This window comes from Heptranchias perlo, chromosome 11, assembly GCF_035084215.1.
Source record: "Heptranchias perlo isolate sHepPer1 chromosome 11, sHepPer1.hap1, whole genome shotgun sequence".
NCBI lineage: Eukaryota > Metazoa > Chordata > Chondrichthyes > Hexanchiformes > Hexanchidae > Heptranchias > Heptranchias perlo.
The window spans coordinates 61,204,285-61,226,653 of record NC_090335.1 but is presented as its reverse complement, the minus strand read 5'-3'; the positions used below and the strand labels follow the sequence as shown (position 1 = coordinate 61,226,653).

At 36.6% G+C, this 22,369-nt stretch overlaps 1 protein-coding gene across 2 annotated transcripts in view; it reads left to right on the top strand.

Annotated features, from left to right (window-relative positions):
• Positions 1 to 22,369, top strand: part of paxbp1 (PAX3 and PAX7 binding protein 1) — a 49,871-nt gene that overhangs the window by 10,430 nt on the left and 17,072 nt on the right. For both annotated transcript variants that reach the window (XM_067993190.1, XM_067993189.1), the window contains exons 3-12: positions 2,376 to 2,552; positions 3,197 to 3,412; positions 3,889 to 3,992; positions 5,022 to 5,242; positions 7,328 to 7,514; positions 14,692 to 14,815; positions 15,926 to 16,028; positions 17,034 to 17,149; positions 17,979 to 18,178; positions 19,363 to 19,510. In XM_067993190.1, the coding sequence (XP_067849291.1) occupies positions 2,376 to 2,552; positions 3,197 to 3,412; positions 3,889 to 3,992; positions 5,022 to 5,242; positions 7,328 to 7,514; positions 14,692 to 14,815; positions 15,926 to 16,028; positions 17,034 to 17,149; positions 17,979 to 18,178; positions 19,363 to 19,510 (1,596 nt within the window). The remainder of the gene's footprint in view (positions 1 to 2,375; positions 2,553 to 3,196; positions 3,413 to 3,888; positions 3,993 to 5,021; positions 5,243 to 7,327; positions 7,515 to 14,691; positions 14,816 to 15,925; positions 16,029 to 17,033; positions 17,150 to 17,978; positions 18,179 to 19,362; positions 19,511 to 22,369) is intronic.

Below are 22,369 nucleotides of genomic sequence, written 5' to 3'. Positions count from 1 at the left end.
TCCAAAAAGAAATGGGTCCAATCTGCCAAAAAGAAATGCATCTACTTTTCTGTTATTGATTCCTTAGCTGGGAACTATGGAATGGGGTTGAGAATAGGAGCAGCACTGTAATATTTTAAAGAGTTAGTATATCGCAGTAGTTTCAGATCCCAGTTTGAGTGAGAACTAGATAAGTGTATGACAAAAATGAAGTCTATTAGATTTTCAGATTCTTTCTAGCCTGAACATTGCACATGTACGGTTGAGATCCATTCACTGCTTGCTGTTCCTGAAAGTTGAATGCAATACACATTACATTCTGGGTAATTTTCACACATCAGCACAAGGCAGAGATCTATATAGTTCAGATAACCTTGGTTTGTATAGTTTCATTGTTGCCGTTATACTTTGATGGCATCCTAAGAAAATCATTCAAAGTATTTGAAATGGATCAATGAATCAAGCCATTCAGTTTAGTCAGTTTTGACATTTTTGATCAGATACAGACCGAGACACTGAGAGAATGTCTTTAAACTTTACTGTATGTGGCAGATGTACTTGTCTGGACAAGCACCGTAGTTAATTGACAACTGTTAACAGGTAGTTTACCTGATGTAATTATGAGAGATACAGTTGTCAATGTTTTTTGTTTCAGTATGTCTTCAAAGATGGTTGAATCTTTGCAAGGATGTCTTACTGCAGTTATACAGGGCTTTGGTGAGACCACACCTAGAGTATTGTGTGCAGTTTTGGTCTCCTTACCTACTTGCCATAGAGGGAGTGCAGCAAAGGTTCACCAGACTGATTCCTGGGATGGCAGGACTGTCTTATGAGGAGAGATTGGGTCGACTCGGCCTGTATTCATTCGAGTTTAGAAGAATGAGAGGGGATCTCATTTAAACATATAAAATTCTGACAGGGCTAGACAGACTGGATGCAGGGAGGATGTTTCCCCTGGCTGGGGGATCCAGAACGAGGGGTCACGGTCTCAGGATATGGGGTAGGACATTTAGGACTTAGATGAGAAATTTCTTTACTCAGAGGGTGCTGAACCTGTGGAATTCTCCACCACAGAAGGCTGTGGATGCCAAGTCACTGAATATATTTAAGAAGGAGCTAGGTAGATTTCTAGACACAAAAGGCATCAAGGGGTAAGAGGAGAGAGTGGGAATATGGTATTGAGATAGAGGATCATATTGAATGGCGGAGCAGGATTGAAGGGCCGAATGGCCTACTCCTGCTCCTATTTTCAATGTGCTATGTACTGTAAATGTCTGACTTTGTTAGTCAGCAGTCAATCTGAAGCAAGGCAGAGCTAGATCAGTGATCCTTGATGACGTATCGCTATATAAGAAGGGAGTGGCCGTGTTTTGAGGATTGATTTTAAGTTGAGAGAGTACAGGGGAAGCACCTTTGTTGTTTTGGCATTTCGAGGAGGATAGTGTAGTTTGTAAATTACTGTAATTATGCTGTTTGTACTGAGTATTGTTCGTTTACCCGTTTAATGTTAAATAAATTTGTTGGTTTGTAGCCTGAAAAGTGTATATTTATCATCTACCAAAGATGTGGAAATCATGTGACAGAATATGATATATTCTAGTAAACCTGAATATAGTGGCAAAAGTTCTGTTCAATCACTACATTTACCTTATAGGGGACGCAGGGGCCATTTACGGGATTGGTCATTGATGCTGAGCTCAAATAATACATAATATAACACAAAATTGAATGTTAAAGGAGTTATTGCTTCAGAGATAAGATCATTTAACAAGCAATTGCTACATTCCATCTCTTAGAAATGTTGGTGTGAAGAATAATTCAGCTTCTAATATAGTTTTTGCATATATTTGCAGTGAAGATTGAATGTATATAATTTTATCTTCACAATACATAAAATAAATTTGAATATGTGTTGTAATAACAAAACAAACCTGGATTAACCTCTTCATCTGTACGCTGTTTGTAGATTGTGGCCACTGATGCAGCTAAGTTTTTCTTAATATAGGACGAGGCAATATTATTTCCTAATTGTACTTGAAAGCTTTTAAAGTTTGGTTTTGCTCTGACTACTGAAACTAGGAGGCAACCCCCAGCTGAACTCATTAGTCTCAACCAGGAGCTGCAGTAAAAACAACCATTCAGCTCGTTAAAACAAATATAAAGTTGATCCTTGTGACTTGCAACATCCTAGCAACTTGATAGCATCATCTTGTTTTAAGTTATATTATGAGCAGTAGAAATCCTGTTAGCCATGTCAAAATATGCTAAATGTTACTGTTTGACTTTGGTTAATTTCCTATTTCTGGAAATATAAGTTTCTCTTTAAATTGACACGTTTTCTTTAAATGCTTTTTCAATTATGTGGCTTGCTGCAGCTGTATTATCTTTTTTGGCAGATGTCACAGCAGAGAAACCTACTTTGGTGAAAGAACCTGTCCAAGATGATGGCCAAAGTGAGAAAGGAGAGGAGGAGATGGAGGTAGACAGTGATGAGGAGCATGATGAAGAAGGCAAAGCAAAAGCTGTGGGAGCCTTTGCTAACACACTATCTACATTGAATACACTTCGACCAGGTGTGAAATACATACAAAGCATGTAAAATTTCTGTGGAAGAGTTTCACTTTGACATCCAATGACAAATTTCACAAGTTTCTACACACCGCATGTAATGCGTTTTGTTGCCATTGTACTGAAATTTACAATAAAATGTCCTGGCGACAGTAAAAAGTCAGTTTCCGAAAGCAACTAAGCAATAAAAAAATCACTTCATTCCAGTCCTTACTATATTGCACCACGAAACCTGTGATTGCTAGCCTTTATCAGAATTAAAATTGAAACAGTCTTTTATTGTTCTATAATTAGTCCTTTAAATTACTTTTGTAACTTTCTACCATATATAGAATATTATAAGTTAAGATTAAAAGGATATTGGAAACCAGATACCATTTCTATATTAACAGTATTTTCTGAGTAAAATCAAAAGCTTCATACATTTATTGTAGCTGAAATTGTATTCTTATTAAAGAATGTTAAAAAGTTTTCAGAGAAGCTTGTTATGAAGACATTTATGGTACTGAATTTAAGTCAGTCTGTTTTTGTCTGAATATGTGCAGTGTATTTCTTTTCAGGGATGCAACTAGAAGCCAGATGTGTTAATTTGGAGGAAATATGCAATTTTAAACTTGCATTAATGCAGCTGACTGATGTGATTTTATAGGAGAAATTCCAGATGCTGCTTTTATCCATGCTGCTCGCAAGAGGAGGCAGATGGCTCGTGAGCTTGGGGATTGTCCAGCTGTAGAAATTGAGACATGTACAAACCGACTTGTACGTGAGGATGAGAATGACGCTAGTGATGATGACGATGAGAAACGAAGGATTGTTTTCTCGGTAAAGGAAAAAACGCAAAGACAAAAGATTGCAGAAGAAATAGGTCAGTACTTGCTCTGGGTAACTATAGTACGCTAAAGGACCATTATATTTTGATTATTAATATAAAAAACACTTTTTTTGGAATTAAAAGAATTCTTTTCATCTGTTTCATATCCTGTTTTACTTTCCTCACCATGGGTTTTTAAAAAGTGTCAGGAATTCAACAGGAGCCACAATGTGCTTCCATACTTTAATTCTTTTTTTAAGTGAACTTCCAAATTTACTTTACTTCAGCAAATAACACAAGGTATCCAATATGGCTACTTTGTGTTTTTTGAGCAGATCTAATTGGTTTGTGATGTCATTATTAACATTTACCAATTAGCAATACTGCAGGCTCACTACAGTATTGCATATATTACAGTAGTACAAACACTAAACTTTTAATATGGGTAGAGTTATCAACTCAAACGGTAGGAATTCAGAGAGAGTTTTTCCAACTTGTAATATTTTACTCTTGTTTCTGTACGTGAACAGGGATTGAAGGAAGTGATGACGATGCACTGGACACAACAGATCAGGATGAAGAGTTAAAGATGTGGGAACAGGAGCAGATCAGAAAAGGAATTAGTGTCCCTCAGGTAAGTCTTTGATATATTTAGTCCATTGTTTATTTATGCTGACAAGTATGCTATTAATAATTCAAATGTGAAATTTTGATTTAAGTTCACTTTTTGTTTTTTAAATAGTTTTGTGAAAATCTTTATAGAACTGTATGAACATTAATGACATTTTTGTCATTGCTCCAGTCACCACCAAAATATTGCAACAGTGTTGACAATCTGATAGCCCTGCATCCTACAATAATCTTTAAATCATAATACTGCAGATGCTGGAAATCTGAAATAAAAACAGAAAATGCTGGAAATACTCAACAAGTCAGGCAGCATCTGTGGAGAAAGAAACAGAGTTAACGTTTCAGGTCAATGACCTTTCGTCAGAAATGAAAGAAGTTGAAGATTAAGCCGTTTTTAAGCAAGTACAGAGCTAGGGAAAGGAGATGGGGGAAAGGAAAGAACAAAAGGGAAGGTCTCTGATAGGATAGAGGGCAGGAGTGATTAAATAACAAAAGGAATGATGGTACTAGGCAAGGAATGGGTTAAGTAAAGAAACAAAAGATGGGTCAAGGGGAGCTGTAAATGCTGTGGGAGATGCACTTAGTGCAAAATATTTTTTTAAATCCTGAAACTTTCGTAGTTCCCAAAGACATACTATAGATTTTTTTGCACAAGTTATGTTATCAATGCAAATTCAGACATATAGGTTTTATGTGCAAAAAAATTACAAAGCTCTTGGTAAAGGGGATGTGCTCTATATATAGATTTGTTTTAAATTATATGTATATGAAGTATGTTGAAGAGGTAGAAGTTGCAACAATTAATATCCTTTTGTTACTACTATAAAGAGCTTGGGTTAAAAGTATTGTGACGTTCGATTCTAATTTGGGTATTTGCTCAACTGTGTGTTTTTAATTTGTGTGTATGCATTTAGAGCAAGGTTCTAATTATTTGTCTTGTCTCTTCAGGAGATTAGCCACTTACTGTAAGCTAAGAAAAAACATTTTAGAATTCAGAAAATGTGCTCATACCTGTATCTTTTTTTATATATAGGTGCAAAGCAGCCATCTTACAGACCCAGCTAGCATTTACTACCAGAACAGCTACCAGGCTATACCATATGGTTCTTCCTACAGCCTTCCTTATACATATAGCGCCTATGGAGCAACAGAGTCCAAACCTATCAAGACAGATAATGCTATTGCTTTCAAACCTTCCATTAATGAGATGCCTCCTGTTACTATTGATTTGGTAAAGAAACGCCTTAAAGACAGGTAGGGCAGACCAGCTCTCTCAAACAGGCTTCTGAGACCTGTGCTGTAGCTTTCTATCCTTCAGGCACAAAGCAGCCTGCTGAAGAAGTGACAGAATTGTGTCGTGGGACATTCACTAAGCAGCACACATTCTACATAAGAAGACATCAGCCAGTACTCGATGTCGTCTTGGAACACGACATCGGTTATGACTGTATGACTACAGTCTTTGTGTTTTAAGAATGCAATATCATATTTGCACTTCTGAAACTGTTCCCAATAACTTTTAAAGAGTTGGATCTTAGAGAGTCTTGTGCAAGTGTGACATAAGGCAAGATTTAATTGACTGAAAATATTTTATACGTTTCTATTGTGAATTGAAAGTTTACCTGACTAATTGTGTTGAATCAATTGAAACTTTTAGTACAGTGAGTTTAAGTTCATTTCAAAGACTGCAGCTGCTATTTTATTCCGTTGACTTGAATCAAAAAGTCTATTCACATCTATCCATAAGTTCCAAGAAAGGGGATATCTTAAGCTTTCTAAAATAAAGAGGTAACTTGTATGTAAACATCTTAACTCAATGCAGCTGCACATCTTACAATCAATGTTGCTGGGTATGAGGATAGAGGATTTGTGTATAGGTACTAGTGCAGAATGTCACGAGGCTGAAATCTGTAAAAGAGACAGTACAAGTATAATGGAACTCTTAAGATCAGACTCTAATCTGAAATGTTCGAGGAAGGTGGGATCAGCATTGGGGGAGGGGTACACAGAAAGAGGTGGATGCAATCTAAAAATAGAAACTACTTGTCTGAGCAACTTAGAACCATTAAAAATAGATGTAGCTTTGTTTTAGATGGCCATATTGACCCAGCGGGTTGTCCGGCTTAATTTTGTTTCAAAAACTCTCTAAATTTTGTGTTAAATGAGCAATGAAATGTGTATTCTTGAAAAACACTATAGGGTCATCTAGTTTCTGAGAGTTTTCGAAAGGACCAATCTGATCTATTGCCATGTAACTGTTTTCATGATTGACATCAGTAAAACAAATTAATACTAGGGTGGTTGCTCGCCTGTCCAGCCTAACAGCAGACTTTGTTCCACTCTGCAATCATTTCAGTCTTTGCTGTAGTTTGATAATTCTCTTCCACTTGCTTAAGACTACTACTCTTGGCTTTGTTTTATTTCTTTGCTATCAGGTTGATCCTGAACTTGTTTTGGGTTGGTTTCTGCTACTGAATCAAAAAGAATAGAATGGTATAGAAAGCAAGGGGGAGATAGATCATGCCTAAAATGTGTTTAGATCTATGATTAGTTTTCATTTAAAAATCAACGGAAAAGTATGATTGTCATCTTAGGGTGAGTTATACTGCTACTTTTGCATCACTGCAAAGTGACTTCTGCATTGCTACAATGTGATTTCTTCATGGAAGCTGTCTCTAGCTCTCCTTGGGCTTGGCACCACATAGAGTATGGTATTGAGCCAGATTTTAAAAGTGCTTAGGTGATCCATTGGACCTCCTGTGCTCTTTATAAACTAAACTAGAGGTTTCTTTTTATGTTAAGAGTGCTGATATACTCGCCTTCACTCTCAAACATTCAAAATTTACCAACTGAGGTTGGAGCTCTCCACGTATGTAAGCATACATGCGCAGAGTTCTGTCCTGATGCTCCGAGTACAGTTCACAACAGGAGGCAGTCTGCATTATAGCTCTGGTTTTGCTGGCTACAAATTGGATTTTGCAGCTAGAAGTCTCAAATTAGTAGCACAGTTATACTGCAGCCTTAGATTTTGCTTATTGTGTAGCACCTTGGTATAATGCGCAAAGCACTTGGCCCCTGAGGAGTGTTTTGAAGGTGGAGTATATTTGTACTTTGACACTACTGAGTCAAAGTTCAACAATATACAGATGTTTGGGATTGTTTCTTTCTAAATCTAGACATTAGATAATTCACAATAATGCTATATCACAGAAGATATGTAATAAAATTTGGGTAGATAGTAGATTTGATATTTTAATTTTGACTGGTAATTGCAATATTCCTATTTAGTCTTTAAAGTCAATGTTCAAAATAACTTTCATGGATTGCTGTTGTTGTTAGGTTGGATTCAATGAAAGAAGTGCACAAAACAAATCAGCAACGGCTTGATAAACTTCACCAAGATCTGGAAAACTCCTCTAAAACAATAGAAAGACTCGAAGGCATCACAGATGATAGTGGACGGTATAGATTCTTTCAAGAAATGCGAGGGTATGTCCGAGACTTGCTTGAGTGTTTCAACGAAAAGGTAAGTTGAAGTAATTGTTTATGGACTTCCTGCTTGTAAGTAAACAAAAAAAGAAACATTTACGTGCTATGTATTGAGGGTCCTCACCACAGATGCCACTCTAGTGATGTAGTAAAGTGATCGGCAACCTCTTGCTTTGGGTAATTGACGTTCCAGCCACCGTCCACCAAATTCCTTTCAAATATTATGACTACTGTACCATTCAATATAAACGTGTCATAGAAAAATGGCTAGGAAGCTGTTTTCTGTAGTTGAATATTTTAAAGCAAGAGTAATTCCCTACATGAGAAAAAACTGTTGAAATCCCCATTTAACTAGTTATCCTGTGTTTTGTGGAAGTGGGCAACCACCATAGATGTATACCTAATTCTGGAAAAGCAGACAAAATTTTGCATTTGTTAAAGCCTAATGTAACATCCAGGTGATTACTTAGAATGTAAGTACTTATCCTTTTATTTGTTTTTTTAAAAATTATTTTCTACTTCCTGAGAAAATAGTGGTTGAAGGGTTCCTCTGTAGACTTCATATTCCACATAATTGGTGAAGTGAAATGGCTTAGACCAATGATGCCATCAAAGAGGTTCCTGTTTAATACGTCTGTCACCTCCTTTATGGCATACTTATCATTACAGTCACCTTTTGTCTCTAGCCATTCTTAACTCTTCTGCTTCAACACATTTTGTAGAGCTGTAGGCCATCTCATATTTTACTTTTTTAATAACCTTTATCTAGCACTCAGTGCTAGTCACAATGTTGTTTGGCATTCTAGAGTTCCTGTGCTTTCAGGGTAAGTTGAGAATCTTCCACATCAAACCTTGAAAGGAATTTAGATGAATTAAACTGAAACTTAACTCTTACTTGCAAGCTGTCAGTTTTACTAAATTAGTTTGTTGGATGTCTTGGGTTATAGGTCACCTTCTATAAAGTGGCTTGTCTAATGTACAGGATTCTGTTAATGCAATGAATTTATTGTCAATTTGCTTGAAAACAGAAACCTTCATGAACTTTGCATGAGTGGGACTTTTTTTGTATTAAATCAAGTCATTACTTATCTTTGAATTCTTAGCCAGTTAGAGTTCCAGATCATGAGATGGCAAAAATACCTTCTGAGGTGGAAAATTTGCCACTTGTTAGATAAGCTAATATAAAATCTTTATTGTCAGTAGTGTGGTGAGAACTCTCAATACATTTGTTGGAGGAAAAGAACTGTGATGGTGTCATGCAAATGGATTAGCAATAAAACAACCAGAGTTTAATTATCACCTCTCCTTCTTACCCACTCTAAAAAGTTTCTATCGTACCTGGCACTGTTAAGCTATATGCACACTATGAGGTAAAAACTGAGGTCAGGGTGACAGGTTAAGCTTTGTTTTAACTTCAGACTCAAAGCATATCCTGTTTGTAACTTCCATGGTTTGAGTTTTGTCTGGAACTTTCTAGATCGCTAGTCAAGCATTTCTGTTGAAGGTGTTCCTTGAAATAAATGGCCTTTTATCAATTTTAGATTGTATGTCAGTTTTCAAACCTGAAGTCTGGTAACTTTAAAAACTATCCACTAAATTCTTAAATTTAAACTGGAAGCAGCTAATTATCCATCATTATGTTTAGAGATGTGCATAAAATACAATGTTTAGGAACAGGAAATGACCATTTAGGCCAACAAACCTATCAGTGTTTGATGTCAATCCCTCCCCACTAGTTTCTCATTGTACCCCTTAATCCCTTAATCCCATCTGTCCCAGGCATATATCTCTACTTATTCACTCCACCTTCAGTAGTGTTCAGAGGTTAATTATTCTATGAGTCTTTCACCCTTGCGTAATGTTCCACCCTTCCTCCCTCTTTATTTCCCAAGTTTTGTAACCTGTTCAAATGAGTGTACCATTTGTCCTAATGTACATTGTCAATCCTCTTTACAATCTTGAATCTCACTTAGGTCGTCTTGGAGTCTCCCTTTGAAAGAGGACAAGCCCAATTTTCTTAACCTTTTCAAATACCTTAAATAATTGACTAATAAAATGAATACAGTGTGTTTACCTTTGAATTTCTCTGAAAATGCCATGAAGCAAAACTGCCTAATGCAGAAAAACAGTTTGAAAATTTAGTGTTTTGGTAGAAGCCAGCAATTGGAGAATTTCCTCCTGCATCTCTCTTTGCTGGTTACTCGGTGTTCTATTTCACTTTCAGTGCTCTTTTCATGTCATTAGAAAGAGCATGCCATTGTTCAAATCTGTATTCATATTTGTCTATCCAAAACGTTAAGAATTGTGCCCAAAGTACATTTTAAATGGAAGCTTTAGTGTAGGGGTAAGTACCTCACTGGATGAATTCACATCTTTTTTCAATCCAGAGATTTGAGCTCATAATCTAGGCTGACCCTTAGTGCAGCACTCCCTCAGTATTGCACTAATCAGAAGTACCTTCTTTCAGCGATGTTAAATCAAAGCCCCATCTGCTCCCTCAGGTAAATGCAAAAGTTGCCATGGCACTGTTTGAAGAAGAGCAAGGGAGTTCTTCCAGTGTATTGGCTAATATTTAAACCTCAGCCAGCACCATTAAAACATTATCTGGTCATTTATGTCATTGCTGTTTGTGGGACCTTGCTGTGCAGAAATTGACTGCAGCATTCTACTACACCTCAAAAATATTTAATTTGCTGTGAAGCACTTCCGGGCGGTCCTGAGGACGTGAAAGTTGCTATATATATAAGTTCTTTCTTTAATGGAGTGCAGTTAACTGTTTAAAATCCCATTAAGCTTTCTCATTTTAGTTGCTATTCTGAAATGGATGCGTTGAGGTGAATTTGCTGAAGGGGATCCTTTGGAGCATGCCTACTTATTACAGCCATTATTCTCCCTCCCTCCACCCCCCCCCCCACCAGCCACTGCCCAGTTTGTCCCTAATACTTATCACATTTTATTACATTCCTCATGTTCTCAAAATGGTGCCCGTGTTTTTAAATCACATCTCCTTGAGATGACGTTTTGAGAATGCACATAATAGTCTAGCCACCTTTTCTTAATTTTTCCCTGAAACCTAAGAAATGCAGGTGCCCATTCTGAGAACCCAGAATATTAACAAAATGAAACATTCAGCTTACTGCGCATAAACATTCTGTGATGTGATTTATTTTACCACTGGACAAGACTTACGCCATAAATGCTGAGTGACGAGTCAAAATAAATGACGCACTATTGGAAGAAATAACCAACAATTAACTTTAATGTTTACTCTAAAGAGTGGACACTTATGACCGAAGTGCAATAACTAAATTGAATCCATGTGAAGTGTTTTAGAAGATAGAACAATTACTGCTCATGGTTTACCCCATTCTTCATTATGGGAGGAGGAAGCAAACTTGTTAAACCATTAATATGGGCTAGTGACGTAAATGGCAATTTGTTGCAAGGTTGGAAAATAATTCAGGGTTTCAGAGGTGTTCTCATTTATTTAAAGTAAAAAAATTGAGATTTCCTGTTGGCTCAGGTTTTTGGTGTGTAAGTTTGGACTTCTGTTTCCATAATGGCCACTGACTACTGCTGTGCAGCTCTGCATTGCTAGACTAAAAAGGCAATCTTACAAGATTATATGAAAAAATAGTTATAGCATTAGCTGACAAGTTAAGAGGCATTTACTTAAGATAAGACTTATAACTGTACTCATGTTTGTATAATAAACTATAGCTGCAGGTTTAAAGTAATTGATCACATTTTCACAGTTCACAACTGACATAAGTGCCTAGACTTTAAAAGCAATTAATTGGCTGAGAAATGCTTTGGGACATCTGTGGAACGTGCTAAATAAATGCAAGTTTGTTGTTTCCAGGGCATGTTCAGGTTATAAGTTATGGGAATAACAAAAATCAAAGATAATTACTCCTGTTAGAATACCCAGTAAATTGAAAAAGTATTGCAAAATAGAATTTGACAAAACATTCTTATTCATTCAACAGCATGTTCAAATGGAATTTGCTATCATCCCATCAAGGGGTTGGGAGGGAGGGTGAGAGAAAAGAAATTAAAGGTTTTGTGATTTTTTTTTTAAAAGTTCACTTTTGCTCAAGTTCAGTAAAGTTTATCATTTGGTCATCAACACCATTTTGTCGCTGCACAAATCACTCTGTATCTTCCATGGGTGAGACAAAACTTCAGTTATTTCCCATCATCCATGTTGGAGAGATTGAAGGATATTTGTAGTGTGCACCCATTGACTGCTGAGAGACTAGAAAGAATATATCCTGAATGTAGTGAGATAACCTTTGCATGTGCGCTTACATTCTCATTGTATTTTATGAGATAATAAAATACATCTCACTTGCCACCTTTTGCCTTCCTCAACAAAATTATTTCCCCTTTGGGGTTGGGGGGGGCAGAAAAATGAATCCTTGTAAAATTAATTTTGGGGGGCTCTCAGGGCCTTCATTTCCAATATCTCATCAACCCCAAAACTACACATGGCCTTAATTTATCTGCTTTCTTGACTCCAGGAAAGTTACTGTGTTTTTAAAATTTTAAAATCCCCCCCCCCCCCCCCCCAATTGTTTTTTTTGTAAAACAAATTTTAAAATTACTAAGATGTAACATTTTTTCCTCTTGGAGGCCTTCACTGGCAGTGTACGTCACAATGCTGCAGTCCTCCATCTTGCTGCTAAATAGTGCACTTAGTTTTCCATATTTTTCTTTGTTTATATAGTCCTTTTGCTGTGTAAACTAAAATAAATTATGAACTAGCAAACATGCAATATTGTAGCGATGTCAGCTTTAAAAGCTGTCTTATTTGGAAAGATGAAAATACTACATTTTTTCTAGAGGTTCACAAGCAATGCAGTACTACTTTTCTGTAATCATGGGATTTATTTATTATTAGCCCATGCTTCAACTGAGGGGCAGGGAGCCATGCTTCATAGTGCTGACAACATATTTTGTTATATGATATTAGCAAGGAACCTTGGGGAACATGTTTTTTTTCAATTGTAACAATCAGATCAGTGTGTTGTCATGTCCTGTTTATATTATCTTTAAGATCATATGATACAGGATGAATTGCTTGTGTCCTGCATATCTCAAATCACGTTGTATAACTGGCCATGAATTTGGAGTGGTTTTGCAGCAGTCAGCAATGGCATGATTCTTAATGTTGTAGTGAAGCCACACAGTGATATCTTCGTTTCAAATGCGTGACTGTCTTTTGTGTACTCAGTATTCGAAAATATGAAATGTTCATACCGATACATTTGAAATTCGCTTCTAATTGATATATTTGGAAATACTGCACTTTCCTTTTGGGTGTGTAATATCAAATAAGGATTGTAACGTTGGATTATCAAAAGATTCTTAGTTGAGTGGAATAATTCCTTTTGTCACTGAGAAAGCAGCGTCTCAAAATCCAGCATGGGACATCATACCATGAGGCGAACAGTGTGGAGGAAAAGGTTCACTGCAATCAATTGTTCCACATTCTGCCAGTAGACTACCTACTGACAGTGGTCTGTAACAATCTGCTCTATTTGCTCTAAAACAGCTGGGTAGTGCATTCATTGTCAATTGGAAATCAGTTTGCAAGGGAAATACGCTTTCTAATTGACAAGGTAAATAAGGGTCAGAGTTATCAGGAACTCTTAACAGGTGTAGTACGTTTACATATTGTGTTGGAATGGAAAGGGTGATGAAAATTCATGACAGTTTTAACATTTTTCAATTGTTCATCTTTATGCGTTGTGAGATTGTGCTGTCAGCTTTGAGAATGCAGAAGACAACAGTTTTGAGCTTGTAGATTTTTTAAAAACTGGAAATGGCAGAAATCTGAAATAAAGAGAAAATGCTAGAAATACACAGAAGGTCTGTCAGCATTTGAAAGGAGAAAAAAATGGGTTAACATTTTGGGTAAGAGCTTTATTAGGTCAGAACAGTTGTGAGCATAAACCTAGCCCCGCACTAACCATTTGACCCAAGTTAGGGCAGACTGTGGTTTAAGTTTTGTGTAAATTTCACCTATATTGGTAACATTCATAAGGATAAGACTAGTGATTGAAAATGGAAAAAAAGCAGAGGCAACAAACCTTCTGAAGAGAAGACCAAATTATCAATAGATTATGCTTGTATTAAAGGAAAACCATGGCATTTTCTCTGCAGAGGATATGCATGGGAGGCACTTGTTGCCTTGAATGGGGAGAATAATCTACACTGCAACAATTGCTTCCCTGTGCAATTTAAATCTATAAAATAGGGAAACTAAAAGCTTATAAGCTTGTTTCTTGCGTATCACTTTTCATTGTTGCAGTGAAGTTTGGAGGTCTACTTTCAAATAATCAGGAAAAAAATGTTTTCTCCATGTAAAAGGCTTTCGTAACCCACTTGGACTAATGTTCCATTTTGTATTTTCTGAAGGATACATTGACTCCTGAACTATTTAATTTTCCAAATTATCATTTGTAACAAAATATTAAAATTTCATTTAATGACCAAACATGGAAGACACTTTTCTTAAAGTGCTTTCTACCTTTAAAAAGAAATTTCCATTATGGCACTCAGTTGTCAGCCTGTACATTGCAGACCAGCGCTAACACTGCTTAAATGATTTTTGTTTAGTAACGCTATACTTTACAATGATACAGAAAATACATTGTTGGTTTTAACTATTACATTATGTACATGACTGCTGGAGTTGTGTACAGGTCCTTCTGGAGTATTACGTGGCGGCCAGAAATTCAAGATGGGAAGGTTTGCTTTATTTTGTACATTTTTTTTGTTTTAACTTGCACTTTTTTTATACATATATATACACACTGGCTGTTATTTGTGAAAAGTATCTTGGTGACAAAAATGAATGCATTAAATACCATTTTTGCCCACTTACTGTAAAAGTGTGGTTTCCAGTTTGTACCATAAAAATATATCACTGTGCCATTAACTTTCCAGATACATTTGACTAAATATTGTGTAGCAGACTGAATGAAAGAGAGGAAATTAATGCAGTAAGAAAATACATGAAACTATCCTTTTTAACCTTGTTTCATTTTTTTTCATTAAAAGCAGCTGATTTTCATCACTTTGGCTACTTTTAGTTGAAGATTTGCAGGGACTAGTTGGAATTTAAAACTGTACCCATGGTATAACAAGCACAGACCAGGGCCTAATATGAAGGGCCTAGGTATTACGTAGTGTGTTATATTTTTCAGGTACCCCTGGTTAATGACCTTGAATCTGCCATGCACCAGCTGCTGAAACAGCGGGCTACCCGGTTTGTCCAGAGACGGCAAGATGATATTAAAGATGAATCATCGGAATATTCAAGCCATTCAAGTCAGTCCATCTTGAAGGTTTTTATTTTTCATTGAACAGCCTTGTTCATTGTAATACATTAGATGAATAAAAATGCATATTAATCCAGCAGACAAGTCTGGTTTGAGGTTACCAAGGGGATAGTTTGATATGTTTTTTTAAAAATTATTTAGTACAGATAGGGTAAGTGCAGCAAAATAGCTTATTCAGAGGATGTAAAGTGTTCACATTATATGGGGAAATGTTGATTGGATACTTGTGTTACTATTCTATCTATTACGTAAAGATAGATAACTTTTGTTCCAGTTTTGGATTAGATATAACTAGTACTTATAACAGAAACTCTTAAGTATACTTTAAAAAAATCATTCAGCTGGAGAAGAATAGTTTTGAGTAAGATTTGTATTGCTTGATATTTTTTGCACCATGAGGGTTCATTTCACCCTTCAATTATTCCCTGTTTTATCAGGTTATGATTTGAACAAAAAGAAACTCATAGAGGAGCGTAACGGCTTTCTAGGGCTTGCATGAACAGCTGCTTTTACCAGCTGTTCTCCTTCAGCACAGAAGCACTGCGATACAAAGAATCCTTCCCTGTGTTGATTTTAATACAGCTTTTTGTGTACTGTGTCACACTTCAGTGTGAAATATTAAAATCTACCAGTTGGCGGTTCAGCTGGGGAAAAAAATTCTTCTATATTTCAAGTTTTCCATGTGTCTCAAAGCTGATCTTTCAACAAAATCTTTTGTAAGAGCTACATGCTTATTTCATAGCATTTTATAATTTTGAATACTCAAGCGATGTATACATTAATTGGTAAAGTATTGCATCATTGCCTGTGAAATCGTGTGCTACTAGGAAATAAACTCTTGTTTTAATTTAACAGCCAATGCATTTTTTAAAAATAGTTTTACTCTTTCTTTGTCCTCACTGACCTTTAACCAGTTTACCTTCAATGCTAGTAGCATTAGTTTCTTACTCAACCTGACTCAATTTACAAACTCCTAATGGTGTGGGTCCCAATAGGCTTAAATTTTGTGGTCAATGAAAATTGAACTTAAACTTAATTAGTGTTAATTTATACTTTTTTAAGAAAGCTTTTGGTAATTTTGTCAACTTTATATTTGCAGGCAAAACAGTTATGGCACCAAGTCTGGATTCATTTGGTCGTGACCGTGCTTTGTATCAAGAAAATGCCAAACAGCGAAGGATTGCAGAGAGAGAGGCTCGTAGGTATGATTGCACGTTTAAAATCAACCCTTTTACATTTTAAAAGTGACCTTTAAATGGAGGCAGCTGCATTATTCATCCCTAGATCCTGCCAATCATTTTGTGCCGTGTATCATGCTGTTCCAATCTCAATTGCAATTTCAGCTTTTTTTTTTGGAAGCAAGTTTTGGAACACCAGTTTTTAAAAGACGGAGGACTTTAGTTGTACTTTTCAGTAATGGAGTACTTTAGCTTTATGCTCTCCGGCACCAAAATATCTACAAACTTATGAGTTGCTTTTTTCCCTGTAATACTTACTTTATCTAAGCCTTTCCCATCTAAAAATGCTCATACATAATGGTGTTTGATTTAGGCAGCCAACTCTTGTACAAATCTTTACTTCAGCAATTTTTTTAGTCCAAATACTGCATTTCTGTTAAGCATATAACATATTTTGACACATCTGTCATACACTTATAAAACTTATTGGCCAAAAAAATAAATTTAGGTAACTAATTGCATCTACTGATGTGCTGTTACCTCTAATCCATTGTCTTGTATAGTTAGTATTAAAAACAATATAAGTGGGGAATTATTTTTCCTTGGATTTTTTTTTAGTAGAGTTGCACTGAGTTAGAAGTTATTTACCAGATGTCGATGTGCTTTTCTGTCTGGAATCAGCTGTTTAGAATAATGAGACCATTAATAATCATACTTGGTGTTTGTGAGCTAAACTGATCGCTGAAAGTAATGGAATGAGATTCCCAGAAGGCTATAATATATTGCAGAAAATACATGGGCATTTTTCAAGTACCTACAAAATGACAGTAAGATTCTGCGTCCAATCTATTGTAATTGAGAGCATATCAAAGAAATAGGGAATATTTAGGAAATTAATAAACATAAAAGTGAAGGATATATAATTGAGATTTGCTGCAGTTCTACAGTTTGACAAGAAAAATGGATATTGATGAAAAAAACAGTCCTGATGAAAATGCCAGGCATTAACTCTGGATTCTTATTATTTAGAGCACGTCGAAGACTGGCCAGAGAACAAGCTGGAAAGATGGCTGAACACCATGAAGGACTCTCAAGTGATGACGAAGAAACTTCCACAGACATCACTAGCTTTAATATAGAAAACGGTATGCCTATTGCAAAATATACTAAAATGACTATTTCAGTTGCAAAATCAAGGAAGGAGATACTTTGAAACCTGTAAACTTTAGTACAATGCTGACAAAATGTATCCAGTCCTGTTGGCATCATTCAGCTTTATTGTGGGGAAATTTACCCTTGAAAGAGACGTGTGGATTGTAGATCTTAAATAAATTCATGTAGAAAGCCTACTTTTGTATGTGACGCATCCTCCAAAATATTTGCAGCTAATTAAAGGTAATTATCTTGTATTAGTTACTTAAATTGTTCTAAAAATGGTGACACTGATAACTCAAGCTGTTTATGTACGTGTAAACAGTGCCCACCACATATACCATCCACGTTACCACGTGCAGCTGCAAATAGCACTAACCATTTGCCAGTACTATAGGAGCCAATTATAAAGGCATATTTATAACATGTTAAGTGCGCCGGCTATTTTGGGCAGCTCATTTTAAGTTATTTGCACCTCGTTATCATATTTGTATTTAAATACCTCCATGGATCATTCTGTCCATTTTGAACACTGGAAAACCCTTGTTTTAAATCCCAGACAAAGCATTTATTGATCCCTTTACATGTTTATTTTGTGAACAATAACCGCAGGGAATGGAATTAGAATCCAGTCAGCCATTTGTTTCTTTCTCTGTTCCCGTTCTTTCTCGGTGTCTCTAAAACACTACACACCGTCCAACACTTTGTGGGCTAATCGCGTTACCACCCATGCGCCCACTATAAACGGTGCAGACTGTGTGTGAGAGAATAATGCAAAAACAATTTTTGTATGAATACATAAAATGCTAAAATCTTTTGTAGATCGAATTGTTAATGAATCCAGGAAAGTGTTTGAAGATGTCTTAGATGATTTCTGTACACTTGATTGCATCAAGACCCGATTTGAAGTTTGGCGACAAATGTATTACACTCATTATAAAGATGCATATATTGGTCTATGCCTCCCAAAACTGCTTAATCCACTTATTCGATTACAACTCATCAAATGGAATCCTTTTGAGGTGAGAACTGGAGGTTGCTTGAAAAAAATATGCTTGTGGCTATAAAGTGTTCAGGGTTTATCAAAAAATTGTGCAGTGGAGCAGTAAGTCTAGGTTTTGTAAATGCAATTCCCCAAATGACAACCCCACAATCTTGACTTTCCTGCCAGAGGGATAAAAAGTTGCTTGGTGAGTCACCAGGGCTGTTCTTCAGCATCCTCTAGTGGATGGTTAGAGCGTAGCACTAGCAGAGAACAGTTGGCCTGCACATAGGAAATAGTGTGTGGCTGGGAGGGAATGGAGTGGAAATGAATATAAATGCTACAGATAATTTTATTAATTTGGAAAAATATTCTATATTTTGTAAATAAATGTACTGTTCATTAAAGGAGAAGGAAAGATGAGGGGTGAGTACTTCTAATGATGTAAGTTATGGGGATTGAATCTGCAGCAGCACCAAGCTTAATGTCTTTTTGGCTTGGGTAGCTTCAGATCATGTCCCCTACTCCAAAACTAGTCTGAAACAGTGATTGCCATTAAACTCAGTAAAGCTGTTCTGAAAGACATGCTGATTGTCTTGTCTACACAAGGGAGTGAAAATCCAAAATGAAAGGTCCCCATGAGGTCAGAAATCGACTTCAATATTTCCTAAAAGCTAAGAGATGATACAAGAGTGATTTCAACCCCTCCCCCTGCCTTGAGCAAAGGTAGAGTACCAGCAGAACATGCTTCCCCCACCTTTTCTCTCTCTTTTATGACTAATTATTGGGTAATGTTGTTTTAAGTTATCGTAGTTGTGTTAGCTATCTGTACATGAATCTGAATGTGTCCTTTCAATGACATAACTCGTGACATTTCAATCCAGTTTGATTGGCCTCTGAACTTTTTTTAAACTATGCACTTTGGGAGCAAAGTTTGTGCATCACTGTATTTGTAAAACCAACTTTAGTCCATTTAACCATCAAATCTTATAGCAATCCTGAAAATTCATGTAATGTTTTCTGGTATAAAGTGAAAAATAGAAAATATTTACTTCAGGCAGGGCCTGGGTAAAATTTGTTTACTCTAAGGTGCAAATTTCAACATTAATGTTCTTGGACAGGGAAAAGATCATTAATGCAATATTTTACAAATTGTTAGTTTGTGTATTAACTGTAGTAGCAAAATACACATTGCAGAAATCATTTTGTGTGTCTTTATAACAGCCAAATTGTCGTGACTTTGAAAGTATGCTCTGGTTCGAGTCTCTGCTGTTTTACGGATGTGAAGAGGGGCAAGATCCACAGATGGATGATGTTGACACTTACCTGTTACCTGCAATTGTAGAAAAAGTGGTTTTACCAAAATTGACGGGTAATTAATGTTTAATACCTCAGACCTGTGTCAGAATACATCCAATTAACACTTAAGCCCAACATTCCTCAGTTCAGTGCTGTGTGTGTGTGTGTGTAATATAAAAATCCAATTAGTTACTGAAGTAGCTGCTATGGTCAAATTACAAAAAAAACAATGAAATGGAATTTGTATAGACAACATGTGTTATACAATAACAAATATACTGAAATGCATTTGTATTTTGGAATGGCTGCACCAAAATGTTGCTGTGTACAAGTGTAGAAATTATACCATTTTATTATAATTCACTATATCTGGATTAGTCAATTTAAACTATTTCAGCAGAATGCTTTCATGTACCTTAGAAAATGCATATTTTAAATGTAATTTCTCTGATCATTTTTGATTTTATGGGTGTAAATCCATTTACAGAGTACCATTTAAACAAACACAGCGAATGTATTTTGTATTAGATAAGTAGAATATATCTTGCCTGCCTCACTCCAGTAAACCAGGATAAATATTTACAAGGCTAGCAAGCTATTTTGGAAAATTCACCTTAACTGGGATTTGAGCTTTAAGTATCTATATTGGAATTTTGACTAATAAAAGTTGGGAGGGAAATGCAGAAGCATAATTCTTTGTCATCTAGATGTTGCTTGTTTACTTGTTACCAATTTATATTTGTGCTATATCAGCATGAACACATACTGTTTCATAATGCTGTGCTCCTTAATATGAGCATCAACGTCTAGAGCAATATCCAAAGTAGCTTAAAAATGTAACACTTCTATAAGGCAAAGTTCAAAGCATCAAGTTAGTTTGCCTTCAGTGTAACCTAAATCGCAGTGTTGTCATGATTTTACATTGATATATTCAATCATGAACTACTTTCATTCTGGGCTTTCCTGAAATTCTTATAGTATATAAACAGGTCTGGTAGTGTGCAATTAAAAGCTGTTTATTCCAGAGCATCTTTAGGTTGGTTAACCAACAGAAAACAGTATAGGAATAAATGGGTCATTTTCAGATTGGCAGGCAGTAACTACTGGGATGCCACAAGAATCAGTGCTTGGGCCTTAGCTATTTACAATAGTGTAAATAGGATAATAAATAGATACTGCCATGGATTTACAGCACGCTCTAAGCATGGATGTATCAGCTGGTGGATGGTGTACCGATCAAACGGACTGCTTTGTCCTGGATAATGTTGATCATCTTAGTGTTGCAGCTGCACCCGCCCAGGCAAGTGGAAAGTATTCTGTCACACTCCTGACTTGAGCCTTGTCGGTGGTGGAGTGGCTTTGGGGGGGGATAGGAGGTGAGTCACTTGCCACAGAATACCCAGCCTCTGACTTGCTCTAGTAGTCATAGCATTTATGTGGCTGGTCCAGTTGAATTTCTGGCCAGTGGAGAGCCCCCCCCACCCCCCTCCAGGAGCAGTACTGCTGGTTAATTTCCCCACTGCCTCCTTAGCCTGCGAACATTGAAGCCAATTTATTGCACCTCCTACCACCACCCAAGCTGAAATCAACCAATTCAGCATTGAATCGGGAGCCTTCCTAGATCATAAGGCTCATGTGGTGCATTTGCTTTCTGAACCATTGAGAGCGCTATTTTGTGTTAGTCAAACTTAATGGGACTAAAAGCTGTCAAATCCCCTGGACCTGATGGCCTACATCCTAGGGTTCTAAAAGAGGTGGCTGCAGAGATAGTGATCTGGTTATGATCTTTCAAAATTCCCTAGATTTTAGAACAGTTCCAGTGGATTGGAAGGTAGCAAATGTAATACCGCTATTCAAGAAAGGAAGGAGAGAGAAAACAGGGAACTACAGGCCAGTTAGCCTGACATCAGTAGTTGGGAAAATGCTGGAATCCATTATTAAGGACGTGGTAATGGGGCACTTAAAAATCATAGTATGATTGGACAGAGACAACATGGTTTTATGAAAGGGAAATCGTGTTTGACAATCTACAGGAGTTTTTTGAGGATATAACTAGCAGGGTAGATAAAGGGGAACCAGTGGATATAGTATGTTTGGATTTTCGAAAGGCATTCGATAAGGTGCCCCACAAAAGCTTGTTACATAAGACAAGGGTTCATGGGGTTGGGGATAATATATTAGCATGGGTAGAGGATTGGTTAACCAACAGAAAACAGAGTGTAGGAATAAATGGGTCATTTTCAGATTGGCAGGCAGTAACTACTGGGATGCCACAAGAATCAGTGCTTGGGCTTTAGCTATTTACAATCTATATTAATGACTTAGATGAAGGGAGTGTAATGCATCCAAGTTTGTTGACGATACAAAGCTAGGTGGGAAAGTAAACAGTGAGGAGGACACAAAGAGTCTGCAAAGGAATATGGACAGGTTAAGTGAGTGAGCAAGAAGGTGGCAGATGGAGTATAATGTGGGGAAATGTGAGGTTATTCAATTTGGTAAGAAGAATAGAAAAACAGAAACTTTTTTAAATGGTGAGATTATTAAATGTTGGTGTTCAGAGGGTTTTGGGTGTCCTTTTGCACAAAGCACAAAGTTAACATGCAAGCAATTAGGCAGGCAAATGGTACATTGGCCTTTATTGGAAGGGGGTTGGCATACAAGAGTAATGTGAGGTTGGTGTACAAGAGTAAGGAAATCTTGCTACAATTGTACAATGCTTTGGTGAGACCACACCTGGAGTACTGTGTAGTTTTGGCCTCCTTATCTAAGGAAGGATATGCTTGCCCTGGAGGCCGTGCAACAAAGGTTTACTAGATTGATTCCTGGGATGAGAGGGTTGTCCTACGAGGAGAGATTGAGTAGAATGGGCCTATACTGTCTGGAGTTTAGAATGAGAGGTGATCTCATTGAAACATAAGATTCTTAGAGGGCT